This window comes from Coffea arabica, chromosome 10e (assembly GCF_036785885.1).
Source record: "Coffea arabica cultivar ET-39 chromosome 10e, Coffea Arabica ET-39 HiFi, whole genome shotgun sequence".
Taxonomy (NCBI): Eukaryota; Viridiplantae; Streptophyta; class Magnoliopsida; order Gentianales; family Rubiaceae; genus Coffea; species Coffea arabica.
In genome coordinates this window covers 9,655,246-9,680,290 of record NC_092328.1, presented here as the reverse complement: position 1 = coordinate 9,680,290, position 25,045 = coordinate 9,655,246, and the positions used below count along the sequence as shown (strand labels likewise).

Genomic DNA, 25,045 nt, shown 5'->3' with positions numbered 1-25,045 from the left:
GGTATATCACCATCTTAATTATGACTGAATCTTCTCGCGATAAATGAAGCCGTGTCCAGACGACAGCAGAAGGGTAACTCACAATTGACCCGAATCCTGCTATCCAGGCGACAGCAGAAGGGTAACTCACAATTGCATATAAAATTAATCCAATATTAACGAAACAGTAATTATCTATGAACTGAATAGAAATGCTACGAATTATATAGTCGGGCCTTGCAAACAACCCCGGCCCCGTCCACGCCCTGTATAAAAGCCCCAAGGCCGGTATAACAGCTCCAAAGCCTTTGGCGCCAACTTTACCAAACTCCAAACTAAGGATAGTCCCCCAAAAAAAAAATTCACGGGGGAAGCTATTGACGAATTCTTCAGTCCTCGGAGGAGGCCATGGAAGCGGGAAGCGCTGAAACCGAACAACCTCTAGAAATGGAAGTTGAAGAAGAAGAGGTTGCTCCAATTTATAAAGAGCCGCCGAAAATTAAGCTACTGGAGGAGTCGGTAGTTAACAGAATCGCCGCCGGAGAGGTTGTTCAGAGGCCGGTGTCCGCCGTGAAAGAGCTCGTCGAGAATAGCTTGGATGCTGACTCCACATCTATCTCCGTCGTCGTCAAGGACGGTGGACTCAAACTCATTCAAGTTTCCGATGACGGACACGGCATCCGAGTAAATTCCAGCTCCTTCATTATTAAGCCCTAATAGCTGTAATTGTATTTAAAGATGCTTTCTATTCAGACGTAGGAAGTTTCTTTCATTTGATTAACTTGGCTATAATTGTACTAAGTGTTTTAACGATTACTGCTTAGAACACCAAAGAACAGAAATTATGAAGGGAAAGGTGTGGTATGGATGTTCGTGAAAAGTTTGTGAGGGTAAAAATGGCCAACTTTGATCAATTATCAGAAGAAGAAGTCAATGAAATGGAAAAGGACTGGTTGCATTGGGTTTGGGCCAAGTTTTGAAGGTCCGTCTGACACAAATTTGTATAAGGTGCCGTTGATACATTGTTAAAGAGTGTATCGTACAAGTCTTGGTGAATGGTGAATTGTTTCAAAAGAAATGATTTTGTGTGTAATACTTTCTGTCTACAATTTTGTGCATCTTCAATGGGGTTGCAATAAACAAAAAGAAGAAAATTTTATAGGGTGGATTCTTTTGGTTGATCTGATGATCTTATGTCTACCCAATTTTTTTTTATGTTGATTTGTTAGCTACAGCTAAACAAACAACACATGGTTGTTTCTGTCCATGAAGAGTTCTAGTCAACTTTTGTAGAAAAAGATGAAAATGCAGGATTTTGGTGTGGCTTTTGGCCAGTGCATGAATGATGCTCATTCATAAAAAGGCAAGTTATATGAATACAAATATTAAATGCCATAAATACTGTAACTACCAGACGATCTTTTGGAAAGAAAAAAAAAAGAAAGAGTAGGAAATGTGGCATTCTCCCAATACTAGGAAAGACTAATATTGCATTCTGAGGGAATGCAGTCCATTAAAAGTACTAGTTAACTGCAATTTTGTTTCTACTATTTCAAATAATCCCGGTAAATTTTCAAACCTGACCACTGTAGAAACATTGGCTCTACTATCTTCATCTTAAATCTTCTGTTGCATTATCAGACACACAATCATGTACCTCTATAATTTTGTTGACATTCGCTTTGTGTTTTTTTGCATGTTTAGTATGAGGATTTGCCAATATTATGTGAAAGGCATACAACTTCCAAGTTGAGCCATTTTGAAGATTTACAGACCATACAGTCAATGGGGTTTAGAGGTGAGGCCTTAGCTAGCATGACTTATGTGGGTCACGTGACGGTCACTACCATTATGAAGGGTCAGTTGCATGGCTACAGGTAATAATAGCAAGTAATATATGACATGCAGCATGTCCATTTATATTTTTTCAATTGCAGCTGTTTAATTTATTCCTTCTACTTAAACTCATTGACTTGAGGATGGTAACCTATTCCATCCTCTTTTTCCCTTTCTTTCTCCTTCTCAGGGCGACTTACAGAGATGGTGTCATGGAGCAAGAACCAAAACCATGTGCAGCTGTGAAGGGGACTCAAATAATGGTAGGTTTCATAGTTTTAAGATGCTTTACTGCCCAAGCGCACTACTTTTAATTTGGCATTGTAATTAGTTTGCTTGAGCTAAGTGAAAGAACAAATACGAAAATGTAATGTTATAGTCAAGTAGCTAGAGTTAAAGGAGGCAAGCATATGCAAATTATCCTGATATAATCATTTTGGAGCCAATATCTACCACTTGTTCTTATAGATGAGGAACTTTTCAGATGTTATTTTGAGTTGTTTCTCCTATTGTTTCATTGTGTGAGGAACTGTATTTCTTTGGCAGGAAAAATTTGATACTTCCTATGAAGAATTTGAATACGAAACTAATCACTTATATCCTATTCTTTTGACTTGTTCAGTTACTTGAATATACTAGGAACCATATTGATGCAAAAAGGAAACATTGACAACTTTGGAACTTAGTATAATATATAACTTAATATGAAGTATTGCTTAATGGCTTCTCTCTTTCTTGATTTTCACAACGAAAAATTTTGTGAGAGAAGAAAGCTAGATGATTGAAAATTGTGTGTTGCACTTTAAGTATAATCCATGCAATATGAGACTATTTTGTCCAATGTTCCGCGTATCTCTCTCAGGTTGAGAATTTATTTTATAACATGATTGCTCGTCGGAAAACACTTCAAAATTCAGCTGATGACTATCCAAAAATTGTGGATTTGCTGAGTCGGTTTGCTATTCATCACATCAATGTGAGCTTTTCTTGCAGAAAGGTTAGTCTTTTGGCAGTTTTTAGTTTTTCTTACTGTCTTTTTTTCCTTTTTCTGAAGATAATAAGATGTATTTACCTTGCACTATTACATCCTTGATGCAGCATGGAGCTGCTAGAGCAGATGTTCACTCTGTGGCAACATCTTCTAGGCTTGATGCGATCAGATCTGTTTATGGAGTTTCTGTTGCTAGGAATCTGATAAAAATAGAAGCTTTTGATGATGAGTCGTCTAGTTCAGTTTTCAAAATGGAAGGTTTCATCTCAAATTCGAACTACATTGGAAAGAAGATAACAATGGTGCTTTTCATCAATAGTATGTATTCCTTTGTTATTGCCTGTGGGAAAAGAATATCCCTATCTGACTTAACGTAAATGGGCACCTGATCCATTAAACATCATACTTGTGCTATCTGATCCTGATTATGTGATTGACAGTATTGGAATATAGGGTGAATTGATTAAAAACAGCAATTAACACATATTAAAAAATTTCCTTCATGATTACCAAACCTTTCTCTGACAATCTCTACTCATCATACCTGTCCAAATATGTCTTCAATTATTACAGGTGGCGTGTATTAGTTGTTTTGCACTTTCTTATCAACAAATTCACAGGATTTGTCGTAACATTTCAAACTTCAACCTGTTAACCACAACATACCTGTATCCCATGTTTTTATTTTCCTGTCTTGGTAGGATAACTTTCTTAACACTTTGATTCATCCAGAAACATTTCTGCCTTTGTTTCTCTTTAGAAGTCATTGAAAAACCATTGGAAAGCATTACAATCTTGGGCTCTGACAGCCTCAGTTATTTCTTTGTTTGCTTTCTTCCCAGATAGACTGGTGGAGTGTGGTGCTCTAAAGAGGGCAGTTGAAATTGTTTATTCTGCTACATTGCCTAAAGCATCAAAACCTTTTATATACATGTCAATCATATTGCCTTCTGAGCATGTTGATGTGAATGTACACCCGACAAAGAGAGAGGTACATATTTATTCACTTAAACTTCATTGGTAAGACATAATACTAACTTGGTTCCTTGCAGATTCTTCTTGATTGCTTTTGCTGCAAGATAGAAGTTGTTTTCTCTGATGATCTAAATTTAATTATTATATGAAAAATCTGGGGGTCTGGAGTATATAGCCTTCTAGATTGTGTGATTACTGATTTAGCATGTCATATGCATGGTAGGAAATTCCTTTGGCTAACAAGCTATAACTTGTTGCTGAAGAACTTCTCTTTCTCTTTATTTTCTACTTCATGAATGATTATCTGGAGTTCAGAATGCTGCCTCTGAAGAATGACAAGATGGCTTGCACAACATACAGTTTTAAGTGTTGGCTAAGTTAACTTTGCAGATTTAGTGACAATAGTTGTCAATAAAGAGCTATATTAGTGAGCATGAGAAGGATGTGTACAGTGATTTTCCAACTTATCATTTTACTAAATATCAGAAAATGTCCATGTCAAAAGAAGTTAACGTCATTTGAATTGGGTTAGCATGCTCAAACTCACATAATTTTGAACACTTTGAAACCATATCGTGTCAGTCTCGAACCCTTCTGGATCATCGAAAGGGTTGGTGCATGGCTGTTGTCTGGTCGTGCTGCAAGTTGTTTCCACCACTCTTTGGATGCTTTTGAGCATGTTCTACGATTTTTAGCTCTGTTACTTGAAAGAAAAGGAAAGTAGTAAGTTTAGATTTTTTTCAAACAATTAGAGAACGAGCTAGAGAGTACAAGATCCTGGGGACAAGTTTATGAGATTTACTATGATGACCTAAAATTTCCTGTACTGTAAATGCAGCTATTATGCAATCTTTTTATTATGGCATCCATCAATAACAATTTTATGATCTGGAAAACATCTAAAAAATGTCTTCTATCAGTAAGTTTCTTAGTCACCTTCTAAAATGAGTTTCATTCTGCTTTCTTGGCTATTTTCTCATTTCTTGTTGGTTACATTCATGGTCAGCAATATGTCCTCTTTTCATTTGTAATGAAGAAGGCACAAAAGCAGTCCACCTATTACTTTTTAAGAGAAAGAGATCAATTTACAGAAATCCTCTTTTGATTCTTATAGTGGCTGCACAACTTTATGACGTTCCTGATGTAGTTTCTTCTGAAAGGGCAAATTTGTTAACGAAGGTTTCATTTTGTTGCCACTTGTTATTTGTTCATTTCCTTGAATTCTGTTGTCCACTTGTATTCCGAGTAGGTCTAGGTGTTATGTTGTGCGAACATTGGCATTTGTCTGTAAAATGCTAATTTTTTTGAGGGAGCAACTTCTGAAATAATTCAACTGATAATCCATTATGTTTTAAAAACAAAAAAAAAAAAAAAATCAGGTGAAAATTAACATTTTTGTTAGCTTGCACTAGCTTAACTTGGAAGTTTATGAGCAGAGTATGGAGAAGCAACCTTTTGCTTGTTATATATAAGATTATGCACATTCTCTATGGTTGGCTTTCTTTGCTGTATTGCCATGAAGCTTTCTTTCTTCTTGTTCTTATTGTCTGTTACTATTGGAATTCATCCTTTCAGATCTCTCTCCATCAATTTTTTTTTTTTTTTCACATTATAAGGCAATTCATTTTCAATGCAGGTAAGTCTGTTACATCAAGAAATAATCATTGAAAAGATACAGTCTGCAGTTGAATCAAGACTGAGGAACTCTAATGAGTGCAGGACATTCCAAGAACAGGTAATTCCAGTTACTATAAGAACTCCAAAAACAGAAAGGAAATGCATTGTCATCTAGTTTCTCGCTTAGGCTTAATAAGTGTCTTGTGCATGGTGGGGAACTTTTCAATGATAAGTTATCTGACTATTTGTCTCTGGATAAATAATAGTTGACAAATAAAAGTTGCGCACAAATATCATATAAAGGATTTTAAATTTGCCAATAATTTTTTTGGTTTCGTTCTATTTTTCAGCCCTTTGTATATCATGCAAGTTTTGCTTGATTATGTGGTGGATTTGTCTTACTTGATAGTTGAAAGTAGCCCATAACCAGCTATAGATTTTGCTCTTGCATTAACTAATCATATTTTCATGCGGAGCCAAGCTTCAAACATAATAAACCTTGCACTGGAATTATTCAGTTACTCGTGGATATATTTCCAGATGATTGCTTAAATCAGTTGATTCCTAAACAGATACAACCAGGGAAGAAACAACTGATAATGCTGACCTTATTAGTTCTGCTTGTTTTATGATGCAACTTGGGCTTGCCAATCTTTGCTAAGCTCTCAAAATAAGAATGAACTATTCTCAGTCTACTTCGCCTCAAAACTTTTTTATTGACTTGGTTATTGTCACTTTTTTCTTTATCAGATTGGAAATGTGTAAAGGACTGATTATGAACTGTCTATTTGAACGAGGGATCTATTAATGGGAGAATTGGAAAGGTTCATATAAATCTTTGATATAATTCATGTGATATTATATCCTGGTTATTTTATCAACCTATGTGACATTTGTGGTCTTCAATAATTTAGAACAGTACGTGATGGTGGCAGAAATTATGATTTCTATTTGTGGTTATGATCAAAGGTAGGAAGAACTTCTATTCTAAGTGCATCAGCAGTACAGTAGTGTAGCATAAAACATTATTAAAAAAGAAAAGAAAAGAAAAAACAACAACAACAGCAAACAAATTTAACATTTCAGTTTCCAAACCCTTTGTCATGTTATAAATTCGTATTTAGTCATGGGAGGGAATGGATGTTTGTTGCACTGGAAATGCATCTCAGGAAGCACGTATAACAACTTCAAGTACTTTTGTCAATTTTATGACATGTAGCTAAATCTGGGCCCTCAGAGTTCTGCTGTTTCACTTCTTTCAAATTATTTGACTCCCATGGTTTGATTTTTTGAGGGTAGTTTGGTCCAGGATAGTTTTAACGTTAGAAAGTATTCCTTTGGATCTGAATAAATTTAAGATTTACCAATGTCATTAGGAATTGGAACAATTATATCACAACTTGGTTATGTAATACTACTAGTAATATATGCTTTTTGCTGAAATCTGGTCAATTTTATATATCTTCATGTTCTATTACTAGTTTCCGTCAGGAGATTGTGAAAGAATGGATATCTGGATGTTAACAGTGAAATTAGAAGGGTAGATTAGGAAGTCTAGCAGTACAATTTTGCTCTATCAAAGAGAGTGAACATTTCGGGACACATCAACTCAAAGAAGCATGCTACATAGAATGCATGGCATGGAGTAGAGTAACAAGTTGGCGTGCATTTTAACTTTTCTGATGTATTTATTCTCTGGGAATGCTTATATTTTCCCTACCTGCAATGCTTCTCAGCATGTGAGCTTGTTCACTCATTGGCCTTTTCTTCTTCATTTCACACATGAGGCAGACAGTGGATGCATCTACATCTAGTCTTCTGGCTACACAGAAAGACTCCCCCAAGAATCGCACTCCTCCTAGTTCACAGAGTATGTTTTGTATTTGTTCCTGCTGGAAAGTGAATGTTATTGGATCTACTTTTTTCACCTCTTCTATTTCTGATTCTGCTTTTGAAGTATCCTTTTTTGGTCTTTTTTTGCTCATAGCACCAAAATCAGAAAAAGTTCCAGTACATAAAATGGTGCGCATAGATTCGCTAGATCCTGCTGGCAGGCTGCATGCTTACTTGCAAGCAACACCTTCAAGTCAGGCAGATAAAAGTTCCTTGGCCTCTATAAGGTAGAACATTCTCTTCCATGGCCACCCACTAACCGTGCCAAAACTGAAGCTAAGGAGCTGGCTAGGTGATGTTCTTTAAAAAGCTCCATGCAATACTAATTTATTAATTTTTTTTTAGTTTTCATTTTTTTCTTCTTCTTTTGTCTTTGAAGTTTCAACCTAGCTTGAGACCTGGTTGGCTTTACGATAAGCCGTTCTACTACTTTCCCTAAGGCTGCTTTTCTAAGAATGATTTGGAATTAGCTTTAGTAGGGGTTATTCTCCTTGCACCAGAGCCATTATCTCTTTTTTCATATATGTTGTGTGTTTTTCTGGACATTTTCATACCTTTTTTTTCTTCACCTCTTAAATGTGTGTCAATGTTGATCTTTTAGAAATTCATGAAAATGGAACAGTAGAATACAAAAGTTTCTTTTCATTGTTTCTTCTTTTCGTTGTCTTTATATGACCGTTGTTATTGCAGGTCTGCCATTAGACAAAGGAGGAATCCTAGGGAAACTGCTGATCTTACAAGTGTTCAGGAGCTTGTCAACATTATTGACAGTAATTATCACTCAGGTATTAGGTTTCCTTCTTGTTGCTAGTTCTTGGACGTTCCTTTATATGGCTAATGGCATGTTCTTTCCAATGACGACAATATTTGGCAGGTCTCCTGGACACTATTAGGAACTGCACATATATCGGGATGGCAGATGAGGTTTTTGCACTGATTCAGCACAATACTCACCTTTATCTTGCAAATGTTGTTAACTTGAGGTAAAATTTTATTTTTCCTTGTTTTCCTGTATGTTTTGGTGTACGATATTCTCTCTGTCTGTCTGTCTGTCTCTGTGTGTTTGTGTGCATCTATTTAAAGAAAATGGGGAAATCACCACCCTTAAGATTTAAGGGTTGGCAAAGTCCCTATGTGTTTGTTTACTACTTGAGGAACATAAAGTTGCAAATAGTGTGGTTTAACCTTTTCAGCAAGCGAAGAAAACCAAACAAAGGAACAGGCAAGAACATGACCTCCTGTTACAATCCTTTTCTAGTACAGGATATGCTTGCACGTAACCTTTGTTTCTCTTAGGTCAAGAAAGGAGATTTTATTTTACGACCTATATCCGTAGTTTTTAATATACAATTTGCCATTTGAGCATTAACTTTTTCTACTTTATTTAAAGTGCAAAATTTCAACTTAAATTTTCTACATCCAAATCCTAAGACCTTGATCAATAAATTAGGTTAAACACTTCGTCTAACTAACAATTTTCTTCCGTGTAGATTTCATGCCAAAAGCAGTTCAGAGTTAAAAATTTTAAATATCTTTTTTATTTGTTTGAGAGTCACACACTATTTATTTGTAGATTTTGCTCAAAAGTCTAATGTGCAAGATAGTTTAGTGCCATTACTTATCCAAATCTCAAGTTATTCGGTAAGTTGTTAAGATTTAGATGGAGATGGCAAATTGACTCTAATTGTTATGCTTATATGACAATAAATGACTCATGATTACAGATGGATAATTGCAAAGTCAGAAATGTTTGAACTGCTAAGTGACTTTTGCCTGAATATGTGTTGTCTTTCATAATTTTTCTAGCAGATTATTTTCACACTTTTGCTTCTTTTTGGTGTTCTTTTTGAAATACTTCTCTGTAACTTATATATTTTTTGAATAAACAATTTATTTACAGGAAATAAAACTTGACATCAATTCCTCATCTTGTTTGTGTCATTACAAGTCTAGTTTTACACCATCAATCAGTTCTCTTGATCCATTCTTTTGGTTTCAACCCTTTGACAGCAAAGAACTCATGTATCAGCAAGTCTTGCGACGATTCGCCCATTTTAATGCAATACAGTTGAGTGATCCGGCTCCTCTAGCTGATCTCTTAATGCTAGCTCTGAAAGAGGAGGACTTAGATGCAGAAGGGGAAGAGAACTATGATCTGAAAGAAAAGATTGCTGAAGTAAGTTTATCCTAATTCAAATTAAATTGATGACTAAAGCATCCCGTTTCTAATTAGTTTAGTTTATTGTGCAGCACAAATTTGTCCTTCGATTTCTGCTCATCTATTTCACTGCTCATGTTACTGATACTGCTAATCAGATTAAATAGTTTTTTTTCTCCTCATTGTTGCTAATGATGCTTATACTGCTAAATAATATATTCATGTAGCTTAGGGCCATTTAGCCTATAGTTTGTTGCATATGTTGCTGTTTCAAATTTTGAAAATGATTCTTCAGTGATTCCTCTGTCGCTGACACTTTGCACAGTAGTATTGGAGACTAGATTGATGTCTTTGCTGCAAATCTTGTAATCTTTAGAATAGAAGTAATGAAAATTTGTCACTGTGAACTGTGAAGTAATATTGGTTAGAACTATGTCCTTTTTATTTTTCGTTATCAAATGGCAAGACTGAAAATTTTAGAAATGGAAAAGGTGACGCTTCCATCTTACAGGCACTTGGCATAAAAACAAAATTGTTCTGTGTACCTAGTTTTGCAAAACAATCTTGTTGAGTTGTTTATCAGCAGATTATACACAAAGTAATCAAGTGTCTTTTTGTGCAGAATACTCACTTTTCTAATTTTTCTTGTGATTTATTTGGAACTCCTTTTCTGATTTGCTTATATATGCTCATTGATTCCTTTGTGGATTGCTTGACACTCTGGCTTTGTCTCTTCACTGTAATGATGATGGATACACTTGATTTGATCCATGAGGCTGGGGCTTTGACTGCTGTTGAGGAACATTAGCATTGTTTCAGTTGAGAGTGATGACACATGATCCAATTGAGGGAATCTGAGTATGCTAAATTTTGTGGGGAATAGAGTTGCTTCAAACTGTCATAAAACCTTGGCATGGTTTCATTAGGAAATTGTGGCTAATACTATGCCATTTTTTATATTGAAAGAAAAAGTCGTGATATGAGAGAGTAGATTAGTCTGCTCTAGTGTCATTTAAAAGGTAAAGAGCCAGCCTTTGATTGTTTCCACTCTTGAAGGGTTCTGGCAAATTATAAACTCTAGATCTGGGTCAAAAAGTAATTCTTGTGTCTTTCTTTTCGAGCCTGTTTCCAAAGTTCTGAACTCTGATCCTTTCCTAGTTGATGGATTGGAATTTTTTAGGTATTTTTGACAAATCTAGATCTGTATAAGCAACATGGTAGATTCTGTTGTGATAGAGATAATAGGTTTTGGAAGGTATAGAATGTATAATTTCTACACATGGCACACTTAGTTTATATTGTGGAATTTAAATCCTGACTGATTCATGCTCATGAAGTTGCTTAGTATTTTTTGGTTTCTTGCATCTGGTCTTTTTCGCAGATATTCATGTTAGAAAATGTTATACAGAGGCAATCTTTCAGAAAAAATAATTTACTTATCCAAAACCTAACGAGAAAAAGGATGTTATGAAGACTAAGAGAAACAAAATGCTGACTCAGGAAACATGTATTTTAAATTTGTTTGTGGACATCTTGGTAAATCCAAGGAGAGTCAAGTATAGAAGTTACCAATGACATCCATTAAATGAAGATCTCTGATGTATAGTGAAGATCTCTCCATTTACAAAGTCATTATAGGAATGATGGAATTGACTATTTCTTTATCCATCTATTCACTTTATTTATTACACTACAGAGAATACATTTTCTTATTTTTTTTCTTATCTGTGGACATCTATCTATAATTTTTGGCAGTGCTTGAACTTACCATTGCTTCAAGGCCTGGATAGTGTATCTTGAGACAAACTGAAAACAATTTTTTTGGGTTTTTTTTTTGTTTTCGGCGGCGGCCCCCGGGGGGGGGGGACGGGGTATTATACTAGCATGGATGAGAAAACAGAAGTGCTGCCCAGGCAGTCACTTAACATTAAGTTGAGACAATCATCACATTGCACACTTTGGTTCCTGACTGCTGAAGCAGATACCATGTTCTTGTACATCTTTTGTGATTGACAAATGGATATATATACAACATATATTTTGGTTCTTCTCTAGTGCCTGAGCAGATCCCATGTGCTTCTTAATCTTTTCCGATCTGCAAATGGATATGTCTATTCAATATGTATTTTGACTTCTCTGGTGCTTTGATTTTCTTTGATGGAAAGCAGTTATTGAACTACGTTGGCTTTTTTGTTTGAATATTTCAGATGAATATCCAGTTGCTCAAGCAAAAAGCTGAAATGCTACAGGAGTATTTCGGCATTCATATTGACACAAATGGTAACTTGTCTAGGCTTCCCGTCATACTAGATCAGTACACGCCTGACATGGACCGTGTCCCTGAATTTGTGCTTTGTTTGGGAAATGACGTAAGTTCTAAGTCATTGATCTCTCCTCTATCTTTGCATCCATGTGTATGTGTGTGTCCGCATTTGTCTGTTGGGTGCTTTTTTTTTTTTATGGGAGAAGGGGGGGGGGGTGGTGGGGGCATGAATCACTGCAACAGAAAAAGACCAAATGTTCTTCTAATCTACCAAAGCTATCTTTTAGGTTGGAGGACTATATGTTGCAGAACTTCTACCTTAAAAGTGCAATTTTTTGGCTACTGTGCGCATGTGGCTAAGGTTTTACTCATTATGTAAAGCACAGATATTTATTATCAGGAAATATTTGGATTTTGAAGGATTACGTAAAGTACGGTAATCGTGATATGTATTGGCACCTGACCTGTGTTATGACAATTTTGGTTTTTAATTTTTCAAATTTTTAGGCTTTTGTCAGAAGACCGTGTGTAATTAATGTGGCAATAATGCGATCAATCAAGTCTGAAGAATGTTGTAACGGGGTTCTGCAAACTAATGGATATTTTTGTAGGTCAATCAGTTAAAAATCTTTCACGCATCAGGTGAATGACACATGAAAGGAGACTGCAATATAGCAATCGAAAGTCCTTCTGCACCATATCATAACATAAGCCATACATAAGACAACCTACAATATAAAAACATTTAGCCAGTCTGCCTTGCAGCGAAACAGCACCAGTCAACGGAAAGATAAGTACACTGCAATGCCCCTTTCCTTGCCCAACCAATTAGGTATCTTATATTCCAACAATTAAATTCACCTTACTCCCTTTTCCGCAAGCTAAAGAGACAGGTAATTGATGAACTGTTATTGGTCCTTTGTTGATGTGCTTTGGCCATATGATATCAGTATCTATCTATAACAATTATTTGACTAAGTTATGATGAAATGATGTCAAATTAAGGTTCTATTTAAGGATAAAATTTAGCATTTTATGAGATCAGCTAATTGCTCTTTTCTTTTCTTTGTTTTCTTTCTTTACAAGCCACGTATTATCTGCCAGTCCACATTTTCTTCAATTAACTAAAGTTGAACTTCACTTTGGTTAATATTGTAGGTTGACTGGGATGATGAGAAAATATGTTTCCAAACAATTGCTGCTGCTCTTGGGAACTTCTATGCCATGCATCCTCCTTTGTTGCCTAATCCATCGGGTGAAGGACTGCAGTTTTACAAAAGAAGAGTTTCTTCAAACTGTCATCAAGCAGGAGGAGGATCCTCGAAAGATGCAGGTATGATCAGTTTAGCAGATTTATTTTGTATGGAGTCCTGGCAGTTTGGAAAAAAACTGATGATTTGTACTAGTTCATAAAGAACCAAACATGACCCCTCCCCCGTTTTGCCCCTTCAACCAAATGATATAGAAGATGAAGATATGAGATTTATAATAATAAGCTGTTAAGACAACAAAAATATAACATATAGCCCCGTGGAAGTGTGCTTCTTTCTTTTTTTTTTTTAATAAATTTGGGACAAAGCTCGTTTCTCACACGCTCCATTCTTCCTTCCTGCTTTGCACTTCCCATCGTTTTAATCATGTTTAAAGAGGTCTATCAACAAAATCACCCTGCATAAATTTAAAGAGGCCACTTATGTATCTCAAAAGAAAATGGTATTGTTGTGCAGATGATGCTGCCGTGGAATCAGAATATGATGATGAGCTACTTGCAGATGCTGAGAATGCTTGGGCTCATCGTGAATGGTCAATACAACACATTTTATTTCCATCCATGAGACTGTTTTTTAAGCCGCTGACTTCAATGGCTTCAAATGGAACTTTTGTACGGGTACTAAATTTGATTCTATCTCGTTCGCTTCAAAGGCTTTTTATGTTTGAAACAACATTCTTTTTGATGCTCTTCTGCACTTGTTTGTACTTTACTTTCACATACAGAAGCTCATACTCCCTTTCTATCTCTCTCTCTCACACATACATGTACATGCACAGAGACAAATGCATGCATCCCATCTTTGTTTACCGATGGTGTTGTTTGCTTCCTATTTTCTTTAGGTTGCTTCACTTGAGAAACTTTACAAGATCTTCGAAAGGTGTTGACAAACAGCTGAGTCTTCTGTGCGGTAGTGACATACATGGGAGTTTTGTTACTGAAGTTTGGGATTTCGTTGGGGGGTTCAAATAGGAACCTTTGGTACCGGTGCAAGTTTGGGATCAGGCTTCTAGTGCCCTGCCTGGGGTCGGTATCATTGCATTGCTTGTACAGGTAGAATTGTTGACTTGTTTTGTTAGCCCGCGTTTCTCTTTTGAAACCTTGTATATAGTTTTTGTCTTTATATTCAGTCTTAGCTTAATCTTTTGATGATCTCGACATCTCGGATGGTATATAAGTGCGAAATTTTGATGACCTCGTCTCTCACAAAATGGACATTCTTTCCACAGCAGCCCACCCCTTTCCTTTTCCTGGTTCCCTACCATGGTCCGGGGTCAAAGGCAAAATTTGAAACCGAAATATGAGGGGCGGAAACTGTTGCAAGTGAAATTTGATGGAGTAAAGGTTAATACAGAACTTAGGACGGACATTTGACTTGTCCTATATGCTAATGACAATTCATAAACTTATTGTCATACTTGCGGTCAATGGTTGGTTGCATCTGGTAGACTGCTAGTGTCGACTTTTGACAAATTGGATGGGACTTAGGAGTCAGTTTTTTTGCTGTTAAAACTTGAGAAAAATGGTGCGATTAGTGTTTTATTATTCAAAGCACCGAATGGATTCGATTCTTGATGTCCTATAATTCATTGAGCTTAAAGAATCCTGTTTATTCCAACTTTGTAATCTTTCTAAATGGTTTTAAAATTTCATTTCAAAAGCATCAAAAATATAAATTCCATTCCCAAGACAATTGAGCACAGCTCTGAAATTCTTTTGTTTTTTGTGAATATGAATGTTTCAAAAGATTTCAAATGGTACAAGTATAGGTGGCAAATAAATTTATTTAACTAAGTTTACTTATATCTACTCAAGAATAGATGGATATGAATATCTTAAATTTTTGCATATGGGTATAAATTTTTTTTTTTCCAAACAGTATAAATGGATTACTCAATAATATCCATTTATTGGATATTATTGGGTAACTTACTAAATCCAGTTAATCCATTTAAAATTGTCTTTTTCAAGTCTCTTCTTTTCTCGCATCCATTTAGAAGAATTTAAGGCCTGCGCTGGATTATTGAACTCATTGTTGGAGACTTTCATGCATTAATATTGTTCAAGCTTTGTATATAATGGAATGTTTTATTTTTCAACCTTAACAAACATCTGATGCATTTTTTACGCAGATACATAACCTTTGTAATTTTTTTTTAAAAGTTTTTTATTTTGTCATGATATTAACTACTTTTATTTTATTATTATTACTATTTGTTGGTTTTATTTTATCATTTTATTTTCTCTTAGTTTGTTAATTTGTTCATTTTTCAGCATTACCAATTTATGACAAGTTTTAGCCTCTTTTCCTACCTTTTAAAAATGAAAATTTAAATTTATACACGAGAAAATGTTAGAGGTTCAAAATTTTTGGATTAAATTTTTATGTTAACTTTTATAGTACTTAGTTCAAATTTTTATATTCTTATTATTCAATTATTAAATAGTGGGTAATTTTGCGACATAGAGCATAGATGGGAAAAAATTGATAATTAGACTTATTGAGCATTATAAATAAATATTTAAAATTAATGATGTGTGCAAAGGGTGGTATCAATTGATTTTTTTTGGTCAAAATGTCATCATTTAATATATATGTGAGAAACGTTACAATATTCCTAGCATATACAAACTACTGGCACACGGCCAGGACATATTTGTGGGCTTCAATCCTAAGCCACACAGGGAAGTCTAGCTCCCACCTTGTTTCATCAATTAGGTTGATGGCAAATTTTGTCAAACCATGACTAGTGCGATTATATTCCCTTCCAATAAATATGAAGGAACATCGTCAAAAGGATCGACTAAGATGTACGATATCATCTACCAACACATCTAACAGAGATAACCCAATATATCTGTGATTAAATCTATCCACTAGACACTTACAATCTGAATGTATGAGTAGAGATGTCCACCCTTCTTCCAGAGCTTTGAGCATGGCTGATCTGATTGCTTCTACTTCTAGTATGGCAGCATCCTTCATCATTCCAGTAGGGATTGCCCATGTTTTGACAAGTTTTCCATTATGGTCTTTTGCCGCGATGCCCAATCCCCCTCTACTTCTCTTTTTGTCCATTGTTGCATCCGTGAACATTAGAATGACATGTTGATCCTGAAGTTCTTTTGTGATGGTCATTGTTGGTACTTCTGGATCATCCTTTTTGCTTTCCCTTTTCTCCAAGTCCCACATCTGTTTGTACTCTAGCCATTCTTCTAGAGCTCTACTTGAGATCAGGTTACCTTTTGTGCTTTCCTTGTTGAAATTGCAGGCATTCCTTGCTTTCCACAATTGCCACAAGAAATTTGTAGTGGCTTCTATGTGACTGATGTCGTTAACTCTGCATCTAGCACCTTGCAATGCTTCCCACCACTTCCAGAAATTCCACGAGCTTTCTTGAATACCGTCCCATTTGATAGGGAATGTCTTCCAAGCCTCTTCTCTAGCTTTACAGTTGAAAAAAAGATGCTCTAATGTTTCTACCTCTTCACCACAGCATTTGCACCACTTATCCCCTTTACAAGTTCTTCTATGCACTTCTTCATTTGTAGGCAGGATGTTATGAAGACATTTCCATAGGAAGTGCTTTAGTTTATGTTTTATGTTTAGATCCTAGACTTGATGCCATAGTGTAGGATCATTCTTCCTTGCGTTGGATCCCTCATTTGGTTGCATCTTATTGGCCTTTTTGCTCAATTTCAATCTGGCTTGAGCATATCCTGACTTGGTGGTGTAATCTCCACTACTGTTATGCCTCCAAACGAACCTGTCCTGCTTTTCTTGGATACTGAGAGAGATCATTAGTATTTGTTCCGCCTCTTCTCTTGAGAAAATGGACTGAATAAGATTGATGTTCCATCTCTTGTTACTGATCAACTCACAGACTTTATCTGTTGCAATTTTGAGGTCTAGCTGATCTTATTAGTCCATTCATACCATTGGGAATCCATCTATCCTTCCAAATTGCAGTTGATCTACCATTCCCTATCTGTCTCCTAATTCCATCTTCTAGCAAAAGGATTGCACTTTGAATGCTCTGCCATATCAATGAGGAACCTGACTTTGCTTTGGCCTGCAAGATAGAGGAGTTCGAAAAATATTTCCATTTCATTACCTTACTAACCAGCAACTCAGGTTTTGTTAGTAGTCTCCATGCTTGCTTGGCAAGTAAGGCTTCATTGAAGCACTTTATATCACGAAATCCAAGTCTTCCTTTACCTTTGATTTCTGTCAGGTCCCACCATTTTTTCCAGTGCATTTTCTTCTCGCCTTGGTCATTTTCCCACCAAAACTTCGCTATCATGCTACTTAATGCTTTGCATAGTCCATCTAAAAGCTTGAAAACTGACATGGTATACGATGGTAGAGCTAATGCCATGGATTTGAGAAGAACCTCCTTGCCCGCATTACTTAGCATCTTTCCCTTCCATCCTTGCAGCTTGCTAGTCATCTTGTCTTTCAGGAACCTGAATGTGCTGTTTTTAGATCTTCTTATAACCATAGGGAGACCCAGATACTTTGCCTGAGAAACATGCTGGATGTTACCAAGAGTTTGGAGGACATCTTGCTTATTTGCTTGGGAGGTGTTTCTGCTGAAAAGAACTGCTGATTTCTCAATGTTGATCTTTTGCCCTGAAGCTAGTTCATAGATTTGAAAAATTCTGGTGATCTCACTTGCCTTCTTAGAGTTAGCTTTACAAAAAATTAACGAATCATCTGCGAAAAACAAGTGGGAGATGGCAGGGCCATTCCTGGAGATTTTAATTCCTGTTAACAGATTGTTCCTGCAAGCAGATGTCAAAAGATTTGCAAGGTCTTGAGCACAGAAAAGAAACAAATATGGGGACAGTGGATCCCCCTGCCTAATGCCTCTAGAAGGACATACATAGCCTGTTTTGTTCCCATTGATATTAAAAGAGTAGGAATAGGAAGATATGCACCCTTTGATCCAATTAATCCACAAGGGGCAGAACCCCATTTTACTAAGGACACAAAGCAAAAACTTCCATTCTACTCTATCATAGGCTTTTGACATGTCTAGTTTAAGAGCCTTATATCCCTCTTTCTTGCCCTACTATGATTAAGCCAATGAATGTATTCATGTGCTATCATAACATTATCCAAAATTTGTCTCCCTGATACAAAAGCAGCTTGACCACTACTTATGCAATCATTCAAAAAAGGCTTCATTCTATTTACAAGAACTTTGGAAATAATTTTATAAACAACATTGCATAAGCTGATTGGCCTATATTGAGAAAGATTCAATGGCGTATCAATCTTAGGAATTAGTGTGACTAAAGTTTCATTCAGAGCTTTGCACATATGGCCCAGCTGAAAGTAACTCTTGATAGTCTTCACTAGGTTCTTTTTAATGATACCCCAGAATCTTTGAAAAAAATAAGGGAGACATACCATCTAGTCTAGGGGCTTTATTGTGATGCATGGAAAATAAAGCCAGCTTAATTTCCTTCTCTGTTACAGGTCTAGTGATCTGAAGGTTCATCTGTTCTGTAATTGTTCTAGGAATACCCTGAAGGATCTCATCGAAATTTGTGGGCCATGAGCTTTTTAACAATTCCTGGTAGTATCTTGCCACTTCTTCACCTATCTCCTCATCTGTTTCACACTAGCCACCTTGTTCCTTCTCCAATCTGGATATCCTATTTCTCCTTCTTCTACTGGCAACTCTCATATGAAAGTAAGCTGTGTTTTTGTCCCCCTCTTTTAGCCATTTGCATCTAGATTTTTGGGCCCAAAATGCTTCTTCCTTAGCATACTCAGCACTCAATTTCCTTTTGAGGTCCATAATCAGAGATTGTTTGTTCTGTGCATTGCTTTCCTGTGCCTTCTCAATTAGGTCTTTGATAGCCTGAATGTTGGCTTTACTATTTGATTGAAGTCCCTTGTTCCACACCTTGAGTGCTAGTCTGCATTCCTTAATTTTCCTAGTTATTCGGTATCCTCTGGATCCCAATTGTTGTTTCTCCCATGCAGAATCCACCACATTTTCTACTTTAGGATACTGCAACCATCTTGCATCAAATTGAAACCGTCTTCTCCATCTTTTCGTTACTGGTCTGGTATCCATTAGCAGCATATCATGGTCAGAAGCAACAGTTTGTATGTGCATCAAATTTGCTTCACTATTGTTCCTGCACCACTCTACACTTGTTAGAGCTCTATCTAATCTCTCCTTTATTTTTTTCCCAGAGCTCCAATTATTGTTCCAGGTCCAAGGCAAACCTTCAAAGCCAAGGTCAACGAGCTCATTTCTGGCAATGAAATTCTTGAACTTACTAAAAGACCAACTTTCTCTTGTCTTACCACCCCACTTTTCATCATTGAAAACTATATCGGTAAAATCACCAATGAGCACAATTTTATTGTTCCACAACCTTCTTCTCTCAGATAAGATTTCCCACTGTTTCTGCCCAATAGATGTCACTGAGTTTGCATATGTACATATACACCACTAGCTGTCTGATTCCTAATTAGCAGTAATCTTAACCTCAATGGTGAAATCCGTAAACAAAATTTTATCAATCTTTAGTTCTTTGTTCCAAAAGATAGCTAAACCACCTGCCCTACCAATCGGGTTAACCACAAAAATATTATCATAGTTGACTCTTTTTTTTGATTTTTTCCATGATGTTTTTTTGATTTTTAGTTTCACTAAGAAACACCAGATTTGGGGAGTGAAGGTTACAAACCTCCTTGAGACTGGGAACCGTCAAGGAGCTCCCGGCACCTTGGCAGTTCCACGCCAGGACTTTCATATTGCACCGGGAGACCACTCCAGGCTGGTCTCCATCACCTTCAGCTCATTTTGCATTTCCGTTTCACCTTCATTTTTGCTTCTTTTTGGGTTCATCTCCTCCTCTTTCATCATATCCACTTCCATTGGCGGGGACATTTTCCTTTTTCCACCCACTTCCTCTATCACCGAACACCCATTCTGGCAGATTTCCATTAGTGGTTCCCTGTTCATCATGTTGCTGTTATTCCTTCTTCTGATTTTGACCTCTCTCATCTTGCTAACTTTCTTATTTCCTTCGTTTTCCTTCTTCTGTGAATAGCTATTGTCTGGAGTTTCCATTTCCAGTTCCATTGAGCATGCCATGACTTTAGCTGGATCCGATACCTCTGTTTTTTCAACATCTTTGGCCACAGTCATCCTTACAGCCTTTTCCTCAGAAGCCCCCTTGGGCTCCTCCATCAGTTTCTTGATTTGACCTTCGGTCATTTCCTGTCCATCCACTTTTTGTTGGGTTATTTTCTTTTGTGGCTTAATATTCAGAATCAAACTTTTGTTGTGGGCCGTGTTCAAGGGTGGCCCACTGTCTTTAGTTGCTTTTGAAATTTGAGTTTGAACTCTCGCGTCATTTGTCCCGCCACTTCTCTCACCTGGCCTCTTGTCTGAATGTCCCTGATGGTAGTTTCTTTCTTCCTGCATCTCCATTCTTTTGTGAGGGTTGATTATGTATTCACCTTCAAAGGGCAGCCTATGAGCGGTTGAATTTTTTGGGATTTTTCCTATAGCCTTTGGGATTGGTTTGGGATCCACCTTTTTCTTCGGTGAAAGTCTCATGACCTGAGTTCTCATCCACGGCCCATATTGTTGCTTTCCTGTAACAGCCTGGTTTTCCTTTTTGAGCTTGCATGATTTGTCACTATGTCCAATGATTCCACATGAGTAACAAAAATCCGGGGATTTTTCATACCTAAACTCAACCCATTTTGACACCCCATTCATTTTTGCTGCAGTTCCTCTTAGCTATGATATCCACCTCAGCTTTGATTCTGAGATGTCTCCCTTCCTTGCTTTCTCCCCCTGGGATGATCACGTCTTCAACTTTGTTAAAGACCCTTCCAATTTCCTTGGTTAGCCAGTGAATCGGCATATTCCAAATTTGTATCCACATATGTGAGAGATTAAAGGCATCAGGGTTGTGATCAATATCTTCTTCCCACTGCTTTATATTGAGAAGTTGGTTGTCAATGACATAAGGTCTTCCCGCTATGATTCTGTCAATATCCTTTTGGTCTGAGAAGGTAAATTGATACAGATTAAATCCTACATCCGTTGCAATCATGTTCCTGGGAAAGCCCCACATGTGATTCACAAAGTTCTTGATCCCCGTAAAGTTGGCTGATCTTTCTCCCATAACTTTACCAACTAAACACTTCCTGCATTCTTCCCTTCCATCCTCTGCATCTTCACTGTCCACTTCCACTCCCTCGTACTCCTTGTTTGATAATTCAAATTTTTCCAATACGAAAGCAAGTTCATTCGCCATGGCCGAGATCACTTTGAGGGCATTCCAGAACAAAACCCAGATGACTCCAGTACTCTAGTTCTGGACAAGAAGAGGAAATTAAGAGTTAGAAAAACAGTAAATAAGAACCAGATGTGCTCAGGAAAAAAAAACGCTTATCAACTGATTTTTTTTTTTTATATATTAGAACTATGAAAGCTTAAAGCTTCAAGATCTAAACAATCAGCTTTAAAAAACATGAGCAAATAAAAAGATGAGAAAGACAGTGAACAAATGGGCAAGATCGGGACAATGGCTCAAACTAGTGTTTGACTCTCCTATTGTAAGAGGAGCCAGAACTCTCAAGTGAAGAGGAAGGACTCTAATTTTTAGAGAGAGGAGCTCTCAAGAAGAAAGAGAGATGCTGTATAAATTGATAATTTAGTTTGCAAAAATGAATTTAAATGAGTTTACAAAAAGTTAAAATAAATAGATAATTGGATTACCCAAATCATTTTTTGATTTATCCATTTATACTCATTTAATTAGATGAGTATAAATGTGTTGAGTCACTTAAACCCATTATCCATTTTAATCCGTTTAACCCGCTCAAATTACTCATTTTGATACCTCTAGCTGTAAGTGACATTTTTCTTTATAAATATCATGTCTCCAAGTCCTTCTGTTCTTTAGGCATTACATAGAAAATTAGTTCACATTGTACGTGCACGTTGTAAATGTTCTTGAAGATTAGTTCGCAGAGAATTATTCTTGATCCAATTTGGGTTCATCGAGTTCTTCTTTATTTTGAATTTTCATTTGAGCAACAAAATGATATAACATTTGTATCTAGATCCTGAAATCTATAGAAATTTGGACTCCCTCACCGACTGAGCATTTTACTGCAAATTACTTTGTTGAAACCAAGTTTAAGAATCGGGAAAATGAGTGGAAAAACACCATTAAGAATTTCATAATTCTCATGAAAAATAGTGAGTGAATTTAAGCCAATCTAAATAAATTCTCGATTGAAAACCGAGTTTAAAAGGTAATAGGCAAAAAGAACATATCAAGAATGAGTGAAAAAAACAACTATTAAGAAACATAATGAATAAATTTAATCCAATCTAAATAAATACTTGGTTGAAAACCAAGTTTAAAGGGTAATAGGTAGAAAGAAGCATATCAATAATCGGGAAGATGCGTGAAAAAACAACAAGGGTTAATTATAGTTTTCTCCCTTGAATTTGACCCTTTATAACACTTTGCTCCCTTAAACTTTAAATATATAGACTTTACCCCCCTTCATTGACTAGTCAAACATTAATCATAAATTCTCCAACCAAAATTTTAACAAAATAACATTAATGCCCATACATATTAGTTCTCGAATAATGCTATACTTTTAATCATAATATGAAACATCTTATTAAAAAAAACGCGAAGTCACGTGATTTAAAAAAATTAAAAAAATAAAAGATGGAATAATACCAAAGATTTGAAAATTTATATTGTGGAGAAAAAAGAATTTAAAAGTTTTAAAACATCTGCACAAGTTTTCCATCGCTTGTCTTTCTTCCTTTAAATTGGAAACAGATTGGTTTTGATAATTTTCATTTATCTTGCAACTTTCACAAGATTTTCACAAGTCAATAAGATGCTATTTTATAATTTTATACCACATTCATACCTTGCTTCGTATTTTGTTTGAATTCTATGCTTTTAAAAAAACTAAAAATTCTCTAAATATGTTTTTCAATACATTTTTATTTGTAATCAGATTTTTATCTCATATAAAACAAATTTAAAAGTGCTACAATAAAAAAATATATAAGCAAATAATTGTCATTTGACATGCACTACTAATTTTATTTTATTTAAAATAAGTATTGCTATTGGCATTGAGATAACTACATTGAGTTGTTTAGACTTCTTTTTTTGCGAATCTTCTAATTCATTTTAGTTTTAAACGATCGAAATACATAGCATAATTGTGTTTAGATGCATTTAGCAACTATTAAAGAAACAGGTATTTATTACGTTACAATTATTATGTGTGTTTAAGAATTAGCTAGGGATATTTTGGTCATAAAAAATATAACTTTATTTTAACCCGGCCAAAAAAGTTGGCTACTTAGGATAAAGTGTATATATTTGAAATTTAGGGGGACAAAGTGTTACAAGAGCCAGGTTCAAGGGGACACAGTGTAATTAACCCCAAACAACTATTAAGAATTTGGTAACTCTCACGAAACATGGTGACTAAATTTAAGCCAATCAAAATAAAGTAGGCCTTAATTTCAGAACCAAACAGCATAACGACCTTCTAAGTTCTAAGACCATGTAACATGGCATCTTAGACCTTTGCTTTGGCCAGAAATAAACAATAAAAAAGCAGGCATCCCTCTCGCCTTTGTAAAGAAGGTTCCTACAAAATAACATAATATACTTTTGTTGACTTCCTATCCAGTTTCTTTAATTTGCAAATTCCAAAGAGAGGTGATTGGTTTTTAACGTTGTTCATAATAATGGCAAAAAAGCAGTTGGTATGCATTCATAATCATTAAGGCTTTTTTAAAACCCAACCTAAAAATACCAATTCACAGCAACATTGAGTTTTCAAGTCAAAATATTAAGACCTGTGGTGCTAATAAAACACACTATTGAATCTGGTTAGCTTCTCACCCAGAAGAAATATTGCATGAATGAATAAACACAGAAGAAACAGGTGCCCACAACCTCAACCTAATTAAATTCGACATCCTGTTTTTCTTTTTTTTTTTTTCTTTAAAGGAAAATTCCTTTTGGTCACCTACCCTAGATTGGGGCAAAAAACAGTTTGGTTTTCTCTTTTTTTTCCTTCTCAGAACAAGATGGATGTGGCAAATTACCAACAATGAAATGGATGGTGCATCTGTTTACAAGAATTGCACCACCAGTCACTTACATTAGAGAGAGAAGAGAGAGAGCTTTGTAAAGTCTATTTAGATTATTGTTTTATCTAACAAAAAAGGATCTTCAACTTTTACTCATGATCTTTTGTCAATATTATGACGTTATCACTGATCAGATAAAGGCTATACTAAGGAATATTTCATCAACTGAAAACCAAATATTTGTTCACTCGAAGCCCATTGTTCTTTGAATCCAGAAAGATCATTTTTTTTTCATAATTATATGCAAGCGTTTTAAACAACTTGAAATTGGAGGGGCAAGTAATCCCATATCCAGTCTTGATAAGAATTTCGTTCCTTTGGTTCTCCCTGTAATACTCGTAATATATCCGCAGCAAGACAACTAATGTCAACATGGCAACTACTCCTATGACTATTTGATAAAAGTTACTAGTTATTGTGTGATGAATTATTAATCGCACTCCACATTTTATTACTTAATTGTATTTCTATTATTATTTTTATCATATCATTTTCATAGTAAGAGCGTGGTTAACAAAAAGCGGAGTGCAATTAATATTTTTCTTGTGAATTTGAAAAACGGTAGATGATTGTATAGCGTCTAACGGAACGGGAGTGGCAATAGTAGTATCATTTCTCGAGATTTAGCAAATCAACTAATCAACCAACAAGACTTCAGAAATGCACCTTAAAGATAATTAGAAAACAGAGTAACTTTCAAATTCAATTGTATGGTTTTTTCATACGGCTTGGACAATGACAAGGCGTACCTGATTCATAACAACTTGACGCTGAATAGTGAATACAACTGATGATGCAGTCACAATTAAAACAAGTTCAGACTATTCATTATCAAGCTCAGCTCACCAAATTTAGCACCCCAGCCATC

General features: G+C 35.8%; 4 protein-coding genes across 5 annotated transcripts; 1 reads left to right on the top strand and 3 right to left on the bottom strand.

The window, feature by feature from the left end:
* Window positions 1-250: 250 nt before the first annotated feature.
* LOC113713067 (DNA mismatch repair protein MLH1) lies at window positions 251-14,176 on the top strand. 2 transcript variants are annotated; one of them, XM_027236778.2, is made up of 16 exons: window positions 251-663; window positions 1,684-1,856; window positions 2,006-2,078; window positions 2,678-2,812; window positions 2,914-3,124; window positions 3,649-3,797; window positions 5,418-5,516; window positions 7,190-7,268; window positions 7,386-7,518; window positions 7,982-8,076; window positions 8,166-8,274; window positions 9,302-9,467; window positions 11,657-11,818; window positions 12,871-13,045; window positions 13,440-13,600; window positions 13,825-14,176. In XM_027236778.2, exons 1-16 carry the CDS (start codon window positions 388-390, stop codon window positions 13,867-13,869), a joined length of 2,241 nt encoding a protein of 746 aa, XP_027092579.1. In that variant the 5' UTR covers window positions 251-387; the 3' UTR covers window positions 13,870-14,176. The 2 variants fall into 2 exon arrangements, with proteins under 2 accessions (XP_027092579.1, XP_027092580.1); XM_027236779.2 differs by having other exon boundaries at window positions 13,440-13,594; window positions 13,825-13,896.
* A 1,597-nt stretch (window positions 14,177-15,773) lies between these two features.
* LOC140015083 (uncharacterized) lies at window positions 15,774-17,961 on the bottom strand. Its single transcript, XM_072066962.1, has 3 exons — window positions 17,098-17,961; window positions 16,920-17,055; window positions 15,774-16,522 (listed from the first exon to the last, which is right to left on the bottom strand). The coding sequence occupies exons 1-3, from the start codon at window positions 17,959-17,961 to the stop codon at window positions 15,774-15,776; spliced, it is 1,749 nt and encodes a 582-aa protein (XP_071923063.1).
* Window positions 17,962-18,612: 651 nt separating this feature from the next.
* On the bottom strand, window positions 18,613-19,762 carry LOC113713895 (uncharacterized). The gene is made up of 2 exons (XM_027237698.1): window positions 19,697-19,762; window positions 18,613-19,413 (listed from the first exon to the last, which is right to left on the bottom strand). Exons 1-2 carry the CDS (start codon window positions 19,760-19,762, stop codon window positions 18,613-18,615), a joined length of 867 nt encoding a protein of 288 aa, XP_027093499.1.
* A 951-nt stretch (window positions 19,763-20,713) lies between these two features.
* On the bottom strand, window positions 20,714-21,283 carry LOC140015082 (uncharacterized). Its single transcript, XM_072066961.1, has one exon. The coding sequence runs from the start codon at window positions 21,281-21,283 to the stop codon at window positions 20,714-20,716; it is 570 nt and encodes a 189-aa protein (XP_071923062.1).
* Between the last annotated feature and the right edge of the window lie 3,762 nt (window positions 21,284-25,045).

What these genes read in the sequence shown, in the direction of transcription:
- LOC113713895 (XM_027237698.1), bottom strand. Translation starts at nt 19,762, where the DNA reads ATGAAAGTCCTGGCGTGGAACTGCCAAGGTGCCGGGAGCTCCTTGACG. An exon ending in CGGTTCCCAGTCTCAAGGAG is followed by an intron (nt 19,414 to 19,696) that starts GTTTGTAACCTT and finishes TCTATTGGGCAG; the next exon opens with AAACAGTGGGAAATCTTATC.
- LOC113713067 (XM_027236778.2), top strand. Translation starts at nt 388, where the DNA reads ATGGAAGCGGGAAGCGCTGAAACCGAACAACCTCTAGAAATGGAAGTT. An exon ending in TGACAGTAATTATCACTCAG is followed by an intron (nt 8,077 to 8,165) that starts GTATTAGGTTTC and finishes AATATTTGGCAG; the next exon opens with GTCTCCTGGACACTATTAGG. An exon ending in GCAAATGTTGTTAACTTGAG is followed by an intron (nt 8,275 to 9,301) that starts GTAAAATTTTAT and finishes ACCCTTTGACAG; the next exon opens with CAAAGAACTCATGTATCAGC.
- LOC140015082 (XM_072066961.1), bottom strand. Translation starts at nt 21,283, where the DNA reads ATGGCGAATGAACTTGCTTTCGTATTGGAAAAATTTGAATTATCAAAC.
- LOC140015083 (XM_072066962.1), bottom strand. Translation starts at nt 17,961, where the DNA reads ATGGGGTTCTGCCCCTTGTGGATTAATTGGATCAAAGGGTGCATATCT. An exon ending in CTGAGTTGCTGGTTAGTAAG is followed by an intron (nt 17,056 to 17,097) that starts GTAATGAAATGG and finishes TCTATCTTGCAG; the next exon opens with GCCAAAGCAAAGTCAGGTTC. An exon ending in GGATAGATGGATTCCCAATG is followed by an intron (nt 16,523 to 16,919) that starts GTATGAATGGAC and finishes CTACAAATGAAG; the next exon opens with AAGTGCATAGAAGAACTTGT.